Source organism: Lycium barbarum, chromosome 8 (assembly GCF_019175385.1).
Source record: "Lycium barbarum isolate Lr01 chromosome 8, ASM1917538v2, whole genome shotgun sequence".
NCBI lineage: Eukaryota > Viridiplantae > Streptophyta > Magnoliopsida > Solanales > Solanaceae > Lycium > Lycium barbarum.
In genome coordinates this window covers 128,484,944-128,496,358 of record NC_083344.1, presented here as the reverse complement: position 1 = coordinate 128,496,358, position 11,415 = coordinate 128,484,944, and the positions used below count along the sequence as shown (strand labels likewise).

The 11,415-nt window shown below is 35.9% G+C and overlaps 1 protein-coding gene across 5 annotated transcripts; it reads right to left on the bottom strand.

Moving 5' to 3' along the window:
• Positions 1-1,967: 1,967 nt before the first annotated feature.
• On the bottom strand, positions 1,968-10,728 carry LOC132607335 (probable disease resistance protein At4g27220). 5 transcript variants are annotated; one of them, XR_009570237.1, is made up of 3 exons: positions 6,749-10,725; positions 5,585-5,941; positions 1,968-2,259 (listed from the first exon to the last, which is right to left on the bottom strand). XR_009570237.1 is itself a non-coding variant. In XM_060321270.1 (2 exons), exon 1 carries the CDS (start codon positions 9,709-9,711, stop codon positions 6,751-6,753), a length of 2,961 nt encoding a protein of 986 aa, XP_060177253.1. In that variant the 5' UTR covers positions 9,712-10,728; the 3' UTR covers positions 5,490-5,684; positions 6,749-6,750. The 5 variants fall into 5 exon arrangements, 2 of the variants coding, with proteins under 2 accessions (XP_060177253.1, XP_060177252.1); XR_009570239.1 differs by lacking the exon at positions 1,968-2,259 and adding an exon at positions 4,074-4,350 and having other exon boundaries at positions 5,585-5,684; positions 6,749-10,728; XR_009570238.1 differs by lacking the exon at positions 1,968-2,259 and adding an exon at positions 4,075-4,350.
• Between the last annotated feature and the right edge of the window lie 687 nt (positions 10,729-11,415).

The following is an 11,415-nucleotide window of genomic DNA, read 5'->3' as shown; positions in this document are numbered from 1 at the left end:
AATAAATTAAAATACCTTCTTGATAGACTTTTTTTTTTTTTTTTGTGAACGAAAAACTTTATTAATCACCAGCAGAAGCAAACATACACAAATGTAAACTATACAGGCCTCTGAGAATCCTTGCATACCTACCAGGTAGGGCTGCAACTCCTTTCAAGAGCCAAACATAAATCTATACTATATCCTATCTAATGTGTGTTATTTGCACAGTATAAGCTTTGTATCCATTCTCGTCCATACCTATTCATTCTTCTGTCTATATGATTATATACTTTAATCTAGCACTCCCTCTGTAATTGATCTCGGATGACACTTGGATGTGGGACTTTTTGATTCCAATGTGCTTCATTCTTTGCTTTCCATATGTTATATATCAGAGCTGTCAATACTGCTAGCACAAAGCGTCGGCAGTTCTTCCCCCTAATCTTTCTTGTCATTCTAATTATTTTGGACCAACTATTAGAGGCTAAATCCGTAATTATTTTAGACCAGAGGGAGTAGTATGCAGATTTGAGACTTTCACAAATTCAAGAGACGAAGTTAGAAGGTATAAAATTGCGTTAATATGAAATTAAGGACTCAGCCATATTAATTTAACAATATGGATGTGAGACATATAGGATCAAAAGGAGAATATTAGGTCATATTTAACATACTAAGCTTAGTGTTCAATTTAATAATATCATGTAAAATGAGATAGAAGAAGTAGCATTTGAAAGGATGTGATACTATTGAATGTTGCTTGCCAACTAGCTCTCTCTTTGATTCAAATATCTGGTATTTGTAATTCGCCGATTCATTAATCAAGATCCATACAGCCTAGGGTCTTCAAGAAAGAAATGCCCCTGCTAGAAACTTTTCATTTTTAAGATTCTAACCCGAGAATCTTGATAAAAAAAAATGGAGGAATCTGTATCTATCCCATTGTGTCCTATGATGATCTTAAAAATGAGTCAGAAGGAGTAGCATTCGAAGGAGGTGATACTATTGAGTATTTCAATATTGCACTTCTCTTTATTATTTAATCATCTTGAATTCGAAATTTAATGGCCGATGCCCCCAAACGCACACGCAAGTATATGTCGTCATACAAGTAATATAAGATTGTTAAGTCCAGATATCGTACCCACAGAGACTTAGATTTTATATTGTTCAACTAATTCAAACTTCGTTATAACTATTCAAGAGAGTGACAACCAAAGTGTTTGTTGTGACTAAACTAAAACTGAAAGTAAATAATTGAGTATGAATGTGTTTGTGACTGAGAAACTTGTGACGAAGACTGTAAGATTTATCAGATGAGAGAAAGTTCCAGGGTCATAGCTTTCGACAATCCAGTTGATCTTTTGACAATTCTACCTATCATATTTCCTGGGTTACTAGTTGACGGGTTAATTATAACTTTATGATATTCTCTCGAACTACTCACAAGCCTGTAGATGCTACTATAACTCTGTATGATCGCCAGAGGAAACAAGAACGCATTTATTTCTCCGTAACCAACTAAGTAGGGCTAAAGGGTATATCTCTATCCTCGGTAGCGAAACGATTATATCGAGCAAACTCTATTTATTCTTATCACTTACGTGAATTCCCTCTCTCAAATCCAATTCGTGCACCACAAATAGTGTCTATCTATTGGCCAAATAATCAAACAATTAAGCACAAGAATAAATAAGCAACCTAAAATATGAAAATTTAATCGATAGAACTTTTCGCCAAACCAACTATCATGTCTTCCGCAACAACCCTAGAATTAAGAAGTTTAGCTACTCATGATTTTCGATGAAGAACAAGAATTCATAAATAATCTAAGGTTGAAAATAAAATAAACCTAGAGAGAGAAAGTAAAAGTGACGGCTTACAAGTCTTAGAAATATCCCAGCACATCATTAACAACTAATAAAACGTCTATTTATAGTCTAGGGTTAAAACTAACATAATTCGACCAAATCCTAATCAAAATAGGAGAAACTGGCAGCTCGTATGTGTTGCACCCGCGTCGCATGTGCAACGCGGGTGTCCTCAGTGATTTCTAATTCGCCTTGTTCTGCAGTTGTTTTTCGCGTCTCCTACCCGCGACGCGGGGTTCACGCCTGATTAGCCTCTGCGCAACGCTGGTGTGATGCCCAACTTCCTTCAGTTGGTACAAAAAATCTTCTAAGTGTCGCGAGCTCCTCTCGTTAACTCGAGGACACAGGATCACCTCCAAAAATCACCCAAAAATGCTCAGTTTCCAATCATTTGTCCTCATTGTACCTAAATACACAAAATATACCAATATAAGCAAGAATAAAATGATTCCATCATAGAAAATGCGATTAAAGTACTAAGATCAAGAGGTAAGATGACGCTAAACTCGATATTTGTGCCAAATATCAGCTGACTAATTCAGATTCCTATACCGTATTGGTCCACGCGCTACTGTTAAAATTTTCTTCATTCTCAAGATTCTAACCCGAGATCCATAATCAAGAATAGAGGGTCTTATCTACCCCCATCAAATGAGATGGAAGGAATAGCATTTGAAAGGATGTGCTTGCCAACTCTCACAAACATTCCCCGAAACAAAAGTAGAGAGGTGGGAGGTGGGCCTTAGACTGATCTGGAGCCTATTGGATAATTGCTTCTCTAAGGTGGTGTTCTTTCCGATCCGACCCAAATAAAGGTATTATCATTGACACAATAATTCACTTCCGAGTACATGCCACATGTGTACATAATGTCTCATTTGATTCCATTTATTTTTGTTTACATATGTTCCACTCTTGACTTTTCTCTTTGATTTTCTTTTTTGAAATGTAAATATCATATGGATCTTAGAGGAGCGTGCGTAGTATTAATGAATCATTTTTTTATAACATGTGTGTATTACAAAGGTTTAGAGGTCATAGTACATACGTGGTATCGTCATAGTACATACGTGGTATCATGTCGAATTCATGTGTGACCAATATATCAGGCAAAATTCAAATGTTATAAATGTTAGTAAATTTTATAGGTGAAACGCCATAAGTAATTATTTTGTAAAAAAATGACCGAGAAATGGACAGTAATGCTATTTACACCAATAGATAAAATTCACGAGTCACTTTTTAGCCTTTGTAGTTGAAAAATAGTCATTGTAATAGAATTTCAAATTCTACAGGTAAATTTCAAGATTGTCATGAAGTTTTAGAAGTGAAATTTAAAAAAACTCCGTGACAGTGGCTATACAATTACAAAACTGAAAGTGGATAGTCTGCGCTATTACAACTCATAAATAGGCTATGCAAATCAAAATTTTGCCAAAGTTATTTGGTTTCAGAATTATGGACTCATGGGCTTATTTAGAAGGTTTTAACTATCCGGGCTGGGCAGAGAAAGTGATCACCATCCAATTCCATAGTGGCTGGGTCATTTTGTGCTGGTCTCTAAGGCAAATAACTTTTTCACGGGGTATAAGTTTTAATTTTTACATTATAATATTTCACAAGTTATGCTCCATGTTCTTAAAGAACTTGTGCCCCGCTAGGCATTTGAAGGACAAAATTTAAAGACCTGCCCATTTGAAGGACAAACCGTGCAATTTTTTCATAATGCCTAGGCTAGGAAAATAGTAGGAATGGCACAAAGTAGAATGATGGTATTGTTTAAAGGGAGAATAACCTATATGTGCATAAGAATAGAGTATATTTATGAAATATGACGATATTTTTCAGTTTACAAAACATATCAATAGATTTCTTACAAAACATATACGAAAATTTTGTGTACGACAACTGTATGAAATGTGTATATCTCGCTCAAAGCTTAAAATTTTCGTGCATAATTTTGTGTATGAAAACTGTATGAATATGTATATCTCATTCAAGGCTCAAAAATTTCGCTCATTTTTTTATGTATGAAAACTGTATGAAATATGTATATCTCGCGCAAGGCTTAGAATTCTCATATTTTTCATGTATGAGAACTGTATAGAAAAAAGGTATGAATTTTGTATTTAACTGTATAAAATTTGTAAAAAGTTCATGTTAGGTTTTGGAATTTAATACAACTACAACAATATTGTATACAATTTTCATACAATTTTTTTGTGTATGAGGCTGTTCTCTTGATGACTGTGATTTTGACCTCCATCTTCTTTCATGTGAATTTTTTCAGATGCATAAAACTAAATGTCGATTCACTTATTTTCCATCAGGAAAGTCCTGCTAGGGCCAATGATCATAATTTTAATGTGGGCAACCCTAACAATGAAGTTACCATGCGCCAGCTATCACCCATGTTCCAAAATTCAATTTTGAACAAAACCCAAATATTTTTCTGCCTAATTATGACTGAAAATTGGCGAAGCAAGACAGTGAAAGCCTGAAATACAATAAATTGCACAAAATCCATAAACTATTTTGCCCAAAAGAAGTAGAAAATCTACACCCTAAATGGAGTTCCAGGTTCTTGGTATGATTGAAAATGAAAACGCAGATTCATGATATACTATGAAAATCTCACCACAAACACAGATTCACAACTATTGTTTTGTAAAAAAATGGAATGAAATAGGGAAAAGGGGAAGGGAAGGGTGGCGGGAGGGAAAATGGGAAGGGGAGGGGAAGGGTGGGCAACAAAAGGAGAAGGGAAAGGTGAGCTTTTATTTTTTTCAGATCCATTATGTTTTGTAATTAAGTTGGTGTATTTTGTAAATAAGAAAAAATATTCTTATGTTTTGTACTATAAAGTCTTAAGTAGTCTTATTAGGTCATTTTCCCTGGTTTAAAAACATACTCAATTTTTTAAAATTATTAAAAGTTTAGCTAGAAGTGACAAACTTCAAACATGCTGCTGCTTCTTCTCCATTTTTTTTCTTGGTGAATTATAAATAACAAAATAGATATTAATAATACACAAGGAATCTATTCTGGTGCTTCTTTCGATGTATATGACGTTTACCTAGGAGCCTTAAGCTTTTGATTTGGAAATACTATGCACCTTCTGGGTGCTTTAAAAGTAATAAAATTGACACCTCTTCATAAAAAAGATATAGTAAAACAATTCTAAGCATGCTATGAATGTCTTCTTTAGAATTATTGAATCATTGTGTATACAGTTCATGCAGACGGGGTATTAAAATATCAAGTTTCAATTACTAAGCCAACTTTAGACATTTGGATCTACAATTAGGTTTGATAGTTCCCAACTTAAAACCTTTGGGTTGAAAGTTCTCAAAACTCCAACCCAAAGATTTGAAGCTAGAAGCTAGATAAACCTAATTAATCTCAAACCTTTTGACTTTAATATTTTAAGTGTGTTGAATTTTATTGATTTCCTTTAAAAAGAAAGTTCATATAACTTAAATAACATTTATAACGGATTACAAAACCAAATCTCGCGAAATACATTGTGGAAATGGTTGGCATCTTTGAGATTATTTAGCTCAATAGCGTTCGATGTTCTTTGTTTACCTTAAAAACGTAATAACAAACTTTGTTAGTTTAGAAAAACTAAACCACTTCTCAAGAAATCAATTATTTTTTATCAAAATCAGAAATCAATGCATACTATTCAAACATCAATACTACCTATGCAGAAACAAATCTTTGCTCACCATTGACTGCCCCCATTAGACTCCACCACCACAAAGAAATGTTGAAAAGAACTTTCCATTGTCACATTCATCATCAACTGCAGTAACAACTTTCCAATATCTGCAGATAAAGTTATCAATCACAAGTAGCTGTTGCTACATATTTTACACTTGAGCTCCAAATGTCAATCTTTATTTGGCATTTCAGACAGCACTTGCCTAGAAGGTTAGCCTTGGAGCAACTGTATAGCTGTCTCCATGTGAATCATAGGTCACAAGTTTGAACCATGAGACCAACCACTAATGCTTACATCAGGATAGGTTGCCTACACTATATCCCCTTAGGGTGCGATCCTTTCATTTTTGTATCGCCCTTACCTGTTACCGAGGGGAAGAAGAACAAGATCATTGAGTGATTTCAGTTACTTTAGTAACCTCTATGATGATAAGAATCCTCCATTTTTTACTAGGCACATAATTTAACAAAGAAGGGAGTATTTTTAAAACTCGTGGCCTTAGACATGACTCGCCATGACATATCTGTGGTTGTAAAAACATGTCATTAAGGGAGTTAAAGTTAAAACAGGAAGTTTAAAGTTGAATTGTTTTCAAATATGGAAATGTAACATACACATAACATGAAACAAACGGAGTAATAACATATGCCAAGCGTTAAACAGTAAAAAATTCAGCATCAATCATGGTTGAGTATGAAGTAGTTTACACCATAGAAGAGTCAGTTCAACAATCAAACCGCATACAATTATCTGTCAAAAGTATAGACCCCAATATTTAGACTCAACTATCAGTCAAAATGAACTTGTAAAGAAATATAGCTTAGGGTGTTTGGCAAGATTTACCGGAATCTTGTTCTGCAAATTTATTTATGTTACCTCTTAGACAAAGTAAATGGAAATTTTCTAACCGATTAGGAAACTACCGCTAAACTTTGAAGTGTTCAAACTTCAAGGAACTTGTAGGCAGTGATGACAATCTACTTAGTTCAACCAGTTATCAATCAATAGATTTTGCTAGAAATAGCTAAGGAATAACCTCAAAAGTAGACAAGGGATAGGACAAACAAAAAGATGCAGATGACCTTTATGCAACTGCACACAATACAGGTTTCCAGCAAAAATATGCTGATTAACCACAAAACTTAATGCGGAAGAGAGGAGAGAGTACCTTCATCTAGCCGTTTCTACTTTTAGCCGATGTGGTGATTCAACGGAAAGAGTTTGTAACTCAATAATCTGATCATCATGAGCAGTAAAACTACTTTCTGGGGAGAAATTTGGGAGGTTCGGAAGGTTCTCAATTCTCGAGAACTGTAAACTGGGGAACTCAATGTCCTCAATTCCCTTGCAGAATGCTTTGAGCATTGGTAAATCCACAAGCCTTAAGATCTTTAATTTGGAGAACTTAATCTTGTCATCCACAACCTCATCTCCTGTTACATCCTCTGAAAAGACTTCTTCCATCATCTGGCAATCAGAGATTCTGAGTTCTTCAAGCTGTGACAACCCTCTGACCACTGAAATTGGAAAGAGATTTTGTAATCTAGGACATCTGTTTATGGATATGGATCTGAGGTTGGCAAGTGAAACATTTGGATATATTGACAAGCTCTTTAGGCACTCTAATAAATCGAGCTTCAGTTCTTTCAATTTACTGAAGGATCCTGCTGGCAAAGGACCATGACAGATCTCTTGTAAACTGGTAAGGTCGACGAGATTCAGCAACTCCAAAATGGGGAAAACACCAGTTCCATGTACAATGCAACTTGTGTTTACAAGAAACTCCAGGATATCACAGTTATTGATCTGCAATACCTTCACATGCTGAAAAGCCTCCGGCATCAACTCTTTCACTGCGTTCAGTGAACCTTCTCCCACTAAATCTAGATACTCCGTACCTCTTAATGTTGACCGAATCCAATCAGCCAACGGAGCCATTGTCGGTAGGAAAAGGTACATAGCTCGCTGGAAACGTTTCTCGACATTGTTGGGCAGGACATCTCTTATCGATATAGCATATTTTGTCAGCTTTGAGGAAAGAAGCATGTTTCTTGGAATAGCCTTAGCATCGGCTATTTGAATCTCTAAAGTACTCAAGTTCGATAACGTTTCCAGCTCACCAACTGAAGCATTACTTCTTTCTTTTCCTTCTTCCACAACTGCCCATCTAAAACCAAAGTTGCACCCCATATAAAGTTCTTCCAAGCGAACTAGGCTTGATATCACATTTGGTGCAATTTCTCTAAGATCGCCACAACCTGACATATCCAACAACCTCAACTTTTTCAGCTTTCCAATTTGTGCTGGCAATACCTTAATATCAGAGCCACGAAAACTAAGAATTTCAAGGTTCACTAACTCACCAATCACGGATACATCTTCCAAGGAGCAGCTATAAAGATGCATTGCTCGAAGGTTCCTTAGAAATCCTAGAGATGGTGGTAGAAATGGCATATCCATGTGACAGATGTCCAATACTTTGAGTGCTCTCATTCCTTCAAAGAAACTATCTGGTACGGAGATCTGTGGCTTGTCACATTCTAATTGCAAAAGATCAAGTTTAGTGAAAGTCAGTCCACTTGGAAGTGAGGACATTTCCTTCGAAATCACAGAGATGCACTTGCAGTGCTCGTAGGAGTCTTCAATCGGCCAGTCTTTGAGGTTGACATTGTGGCTTATCAAAAAGGTGTGCTTATCCTGGGACGCAATAAATATTGCAACGTCACGAACAAGATCATGCATTTTGACGTATGATGCTTTATATCCCTCAATAAGCAAGAAACGATCTTTAAGTATCTCAACTAAAGTATACGCTCGGTTTCTTGCTTCTGCCAAATTTTGGATCCCACCAAACATACGTAATCCCATTCCATATCTAATCAAGTCTTCGATGGGGATATTAAAATCTTCTTGGAATAAAGAACAAAGTAGAAAGAGAGACCTGGCTTCAGCGCTTTCGATCCGATCATAGCTCAGCTCTAGTGGTCGATATACATCAGCAAGCAGTCCAGGTATGTTAGTAGGCAGAGCTTTTCTCAATTGTAAAAGGGCATCCTCCCACAAAGGCTTGTGCTTATTTTGCAGCGCCCTTCCAACAGTTACAAGGGCAATTGGCAGACCTTTGCATTCATTGGCAACATCTCTTGCTATAGGACGTAAATCGGGGGCTTCAATACAGTTTCCCGTTTGCCCTCTGAAAAGAATCCACGCTTCTTCTTCATCTAAAACTTCAACTGTTATGATTTTTTCAGCTCTTGTTGCAGTACAGACATCGCGGACTCTGGATGTTAGCACGATTTTGCACCCTTCATGTGAACTCCCATAAGGGATTCCAAGTTCCTCAAGATCAAGCCTGGACCAGACATCATCTAGAATGACAAGAATCTTCTTAACATTCATTAATCTTGTCCGTAAACGAGACGACCTAGCTGATAAACTTTCCTCTTCAAGCTTCAGACCCAATAACTCAGAAATTTCACCTTGAATCTTTCTTAAATCTGGTTGTTGACTAACAACTGCCATGACAACCTCATCAAAAAGTTTCTCTTCTCTCACTCTCTTAGCAATTGTTTTCACCATCGTGGTCTTCCCAACACCCCCCATGCCACATATTCCTATTATGCTGGCATTTCTATCCTTTATTGCTTCCATTATATCATGTTCTGTTGATTTTCTAGATTTAAATTCCATGTAAATTCCAGTGCCAAGAAAAAAGTCCATCCCTAATAAAGATGCTGGGCCACACAAACTAAGATAACCATTGCCTTCATTTTGCAGTTGTATAACAACTTTTGTTGTCTTCTTGGCTCTCCTGCTTAGCACAAATCGCGACTTCACATTGGGACACCGTCCATTCAAACACTGATTTTCAATATTCTGAATCTTTGGCTTCATCTGGTTAACCTCTACCAGCCATGCCTCGACATCAGGAGCAATCTCTTGTAAGTTCCCACGAGCCAAATCAACCGAACGCCGCACCCCATTGCTCATAGCGTTTAGTCTCTCTGATTGTCGTTGAAGGTCCTTAACATTCTTTTTGTAGCAAAACAAATATCCGAATTGTCGGACAATTGGCTGGATCAAGTATGAGGCAACTGCACCCACAATAGCAGAACCAAATTCTGTGCCCATGTGAACTTTCTTTTATAGTTTCTTAACCTCTTATCTTTCTTTTCTTGAAAGCAAATGATAAGAGTCTTATCAACAGGAGAAAACAGAATACAAGAAATTCTACAAGCTTACGAGAAAAACAATCATGTATAGAATTTACAGAGAAAGTTTTGATGCCAAGAAAAATAGAACCTTGAATGATTATATGGTCCTCTCTTAGCAGGAAACAACACAGGGCCTTCCTTGATTTAAGACAAGAAAATATGTTGTCTTTTCTCAAATTTTCACCTACTAAGAAGAATAACCAAGAAAAAGATGCTACAATTGGTTCATTTGAATAAAATAATAAGTACTAGTACTAGAAGAAACCGCGTTATTAAAATCTCCAAGACTTAATAAACTAGAAATGAAAAGGAGAAGTAAACAATAAAAGTATCAGAAAGCTACCAGTTAATTGGAGGATGGAAACTAAGTTACGATTTAAAAAAATTCTCCTTTCTTGCTTAGAGTCCCTCAGTTCCATCTAACTACTCCTGATCCTGACCATCCTAACCAGACAAAGATAGCCAATAGTTTTATCTACTATGATAGTTGATACACCTTTTTACGGTATGCAAACATGGTTATAAAATGTGGCCACAGTTAGTCGGCGCTTGTGTTGGTGGAGATAGCAAGTATATGCTGAAATAGTCACGAGGTATGTTCAAGCTGACCCGTAGACCACCGTTATAAACTAAGTCATGTTACTGTGTATGCAAACTCCAAAACTTTTTGCCATTCATATGGACTAATTCCATATAAAATAACATCCAGTCACATTATTGACTGGATAACCTTTACAACACTCATTTGTGCTCACACTTCTTTGTATTATTTCTACTAGGTGTATTGTCAAATGTAGACTATATAGTGATTTCCAAAAGAAAATACCAGTTAGTACTGCTAATGCAATTTGCAGATACAGCTGTACAGCATAAGAGTTGTTTGTTTGTATACCATTCTGAGTCTTGACTCAAGTAACTAGTATATATAAAAATGTTAAATTCAAAAACTAAGTGAAAACCACTACAAACCACTGATGTTCTAGCTTACGAAAGAAGAATGCAACTATTTATTAGTGGTAATTAGATTAACAAGAAAAGAATGCTCAATCAGACATTATTGCCTTGTTGTTATCAATAAGTAAAGGAGACTTACTAAAAGTCCTCCCTTATCAAATCTAAAGAGAGAAAAGAAAAAAATATCCAATAGAATTTAGCCAAGAAAGCTTCAAAATGTCTCTATCAACTTCTCCATTAACCAAAACCAACTAAGAAAAGAAAGTTAATTACTCCCCCAACCAACAGCACCCACAAAAAAAAAATGAAGTTTCTTTATCAATTTATCAATAATTCAGAGGATGAATTAATCTTTATAAAGTAATTATATTATTAACAATTCCACGGGCCATTCTTGCATGCTAAGCTTTGAGAATTTCCTGAATGACACGGTACTTCTCTGAAATTTACACAAATACAAAACGACAAGTCAGAAAATAAAAGCAAAATAAAGAGACCAGACAAAAACTTACAGTAGGATACTCACAACCAGGGGCGAATCCAGGTATAAAAAATGGGTCACTTGAACACATTATCACCCAACTAAACTCGGTATATTATGTATATAATCCGTAAAATATATCTAATATCCACTAAAGCAACACATGCTCAAACTAGACCGAATAGA

Coding starts and splice junctions, on each gene's coding strand:
- LOC132607335 (XM_060321270.1), bottom strand. CDS start 9,711: ATGGGCACAGAATTTGGTTCTGCTATTGTGGGTGCAGTTGCCTCATAC.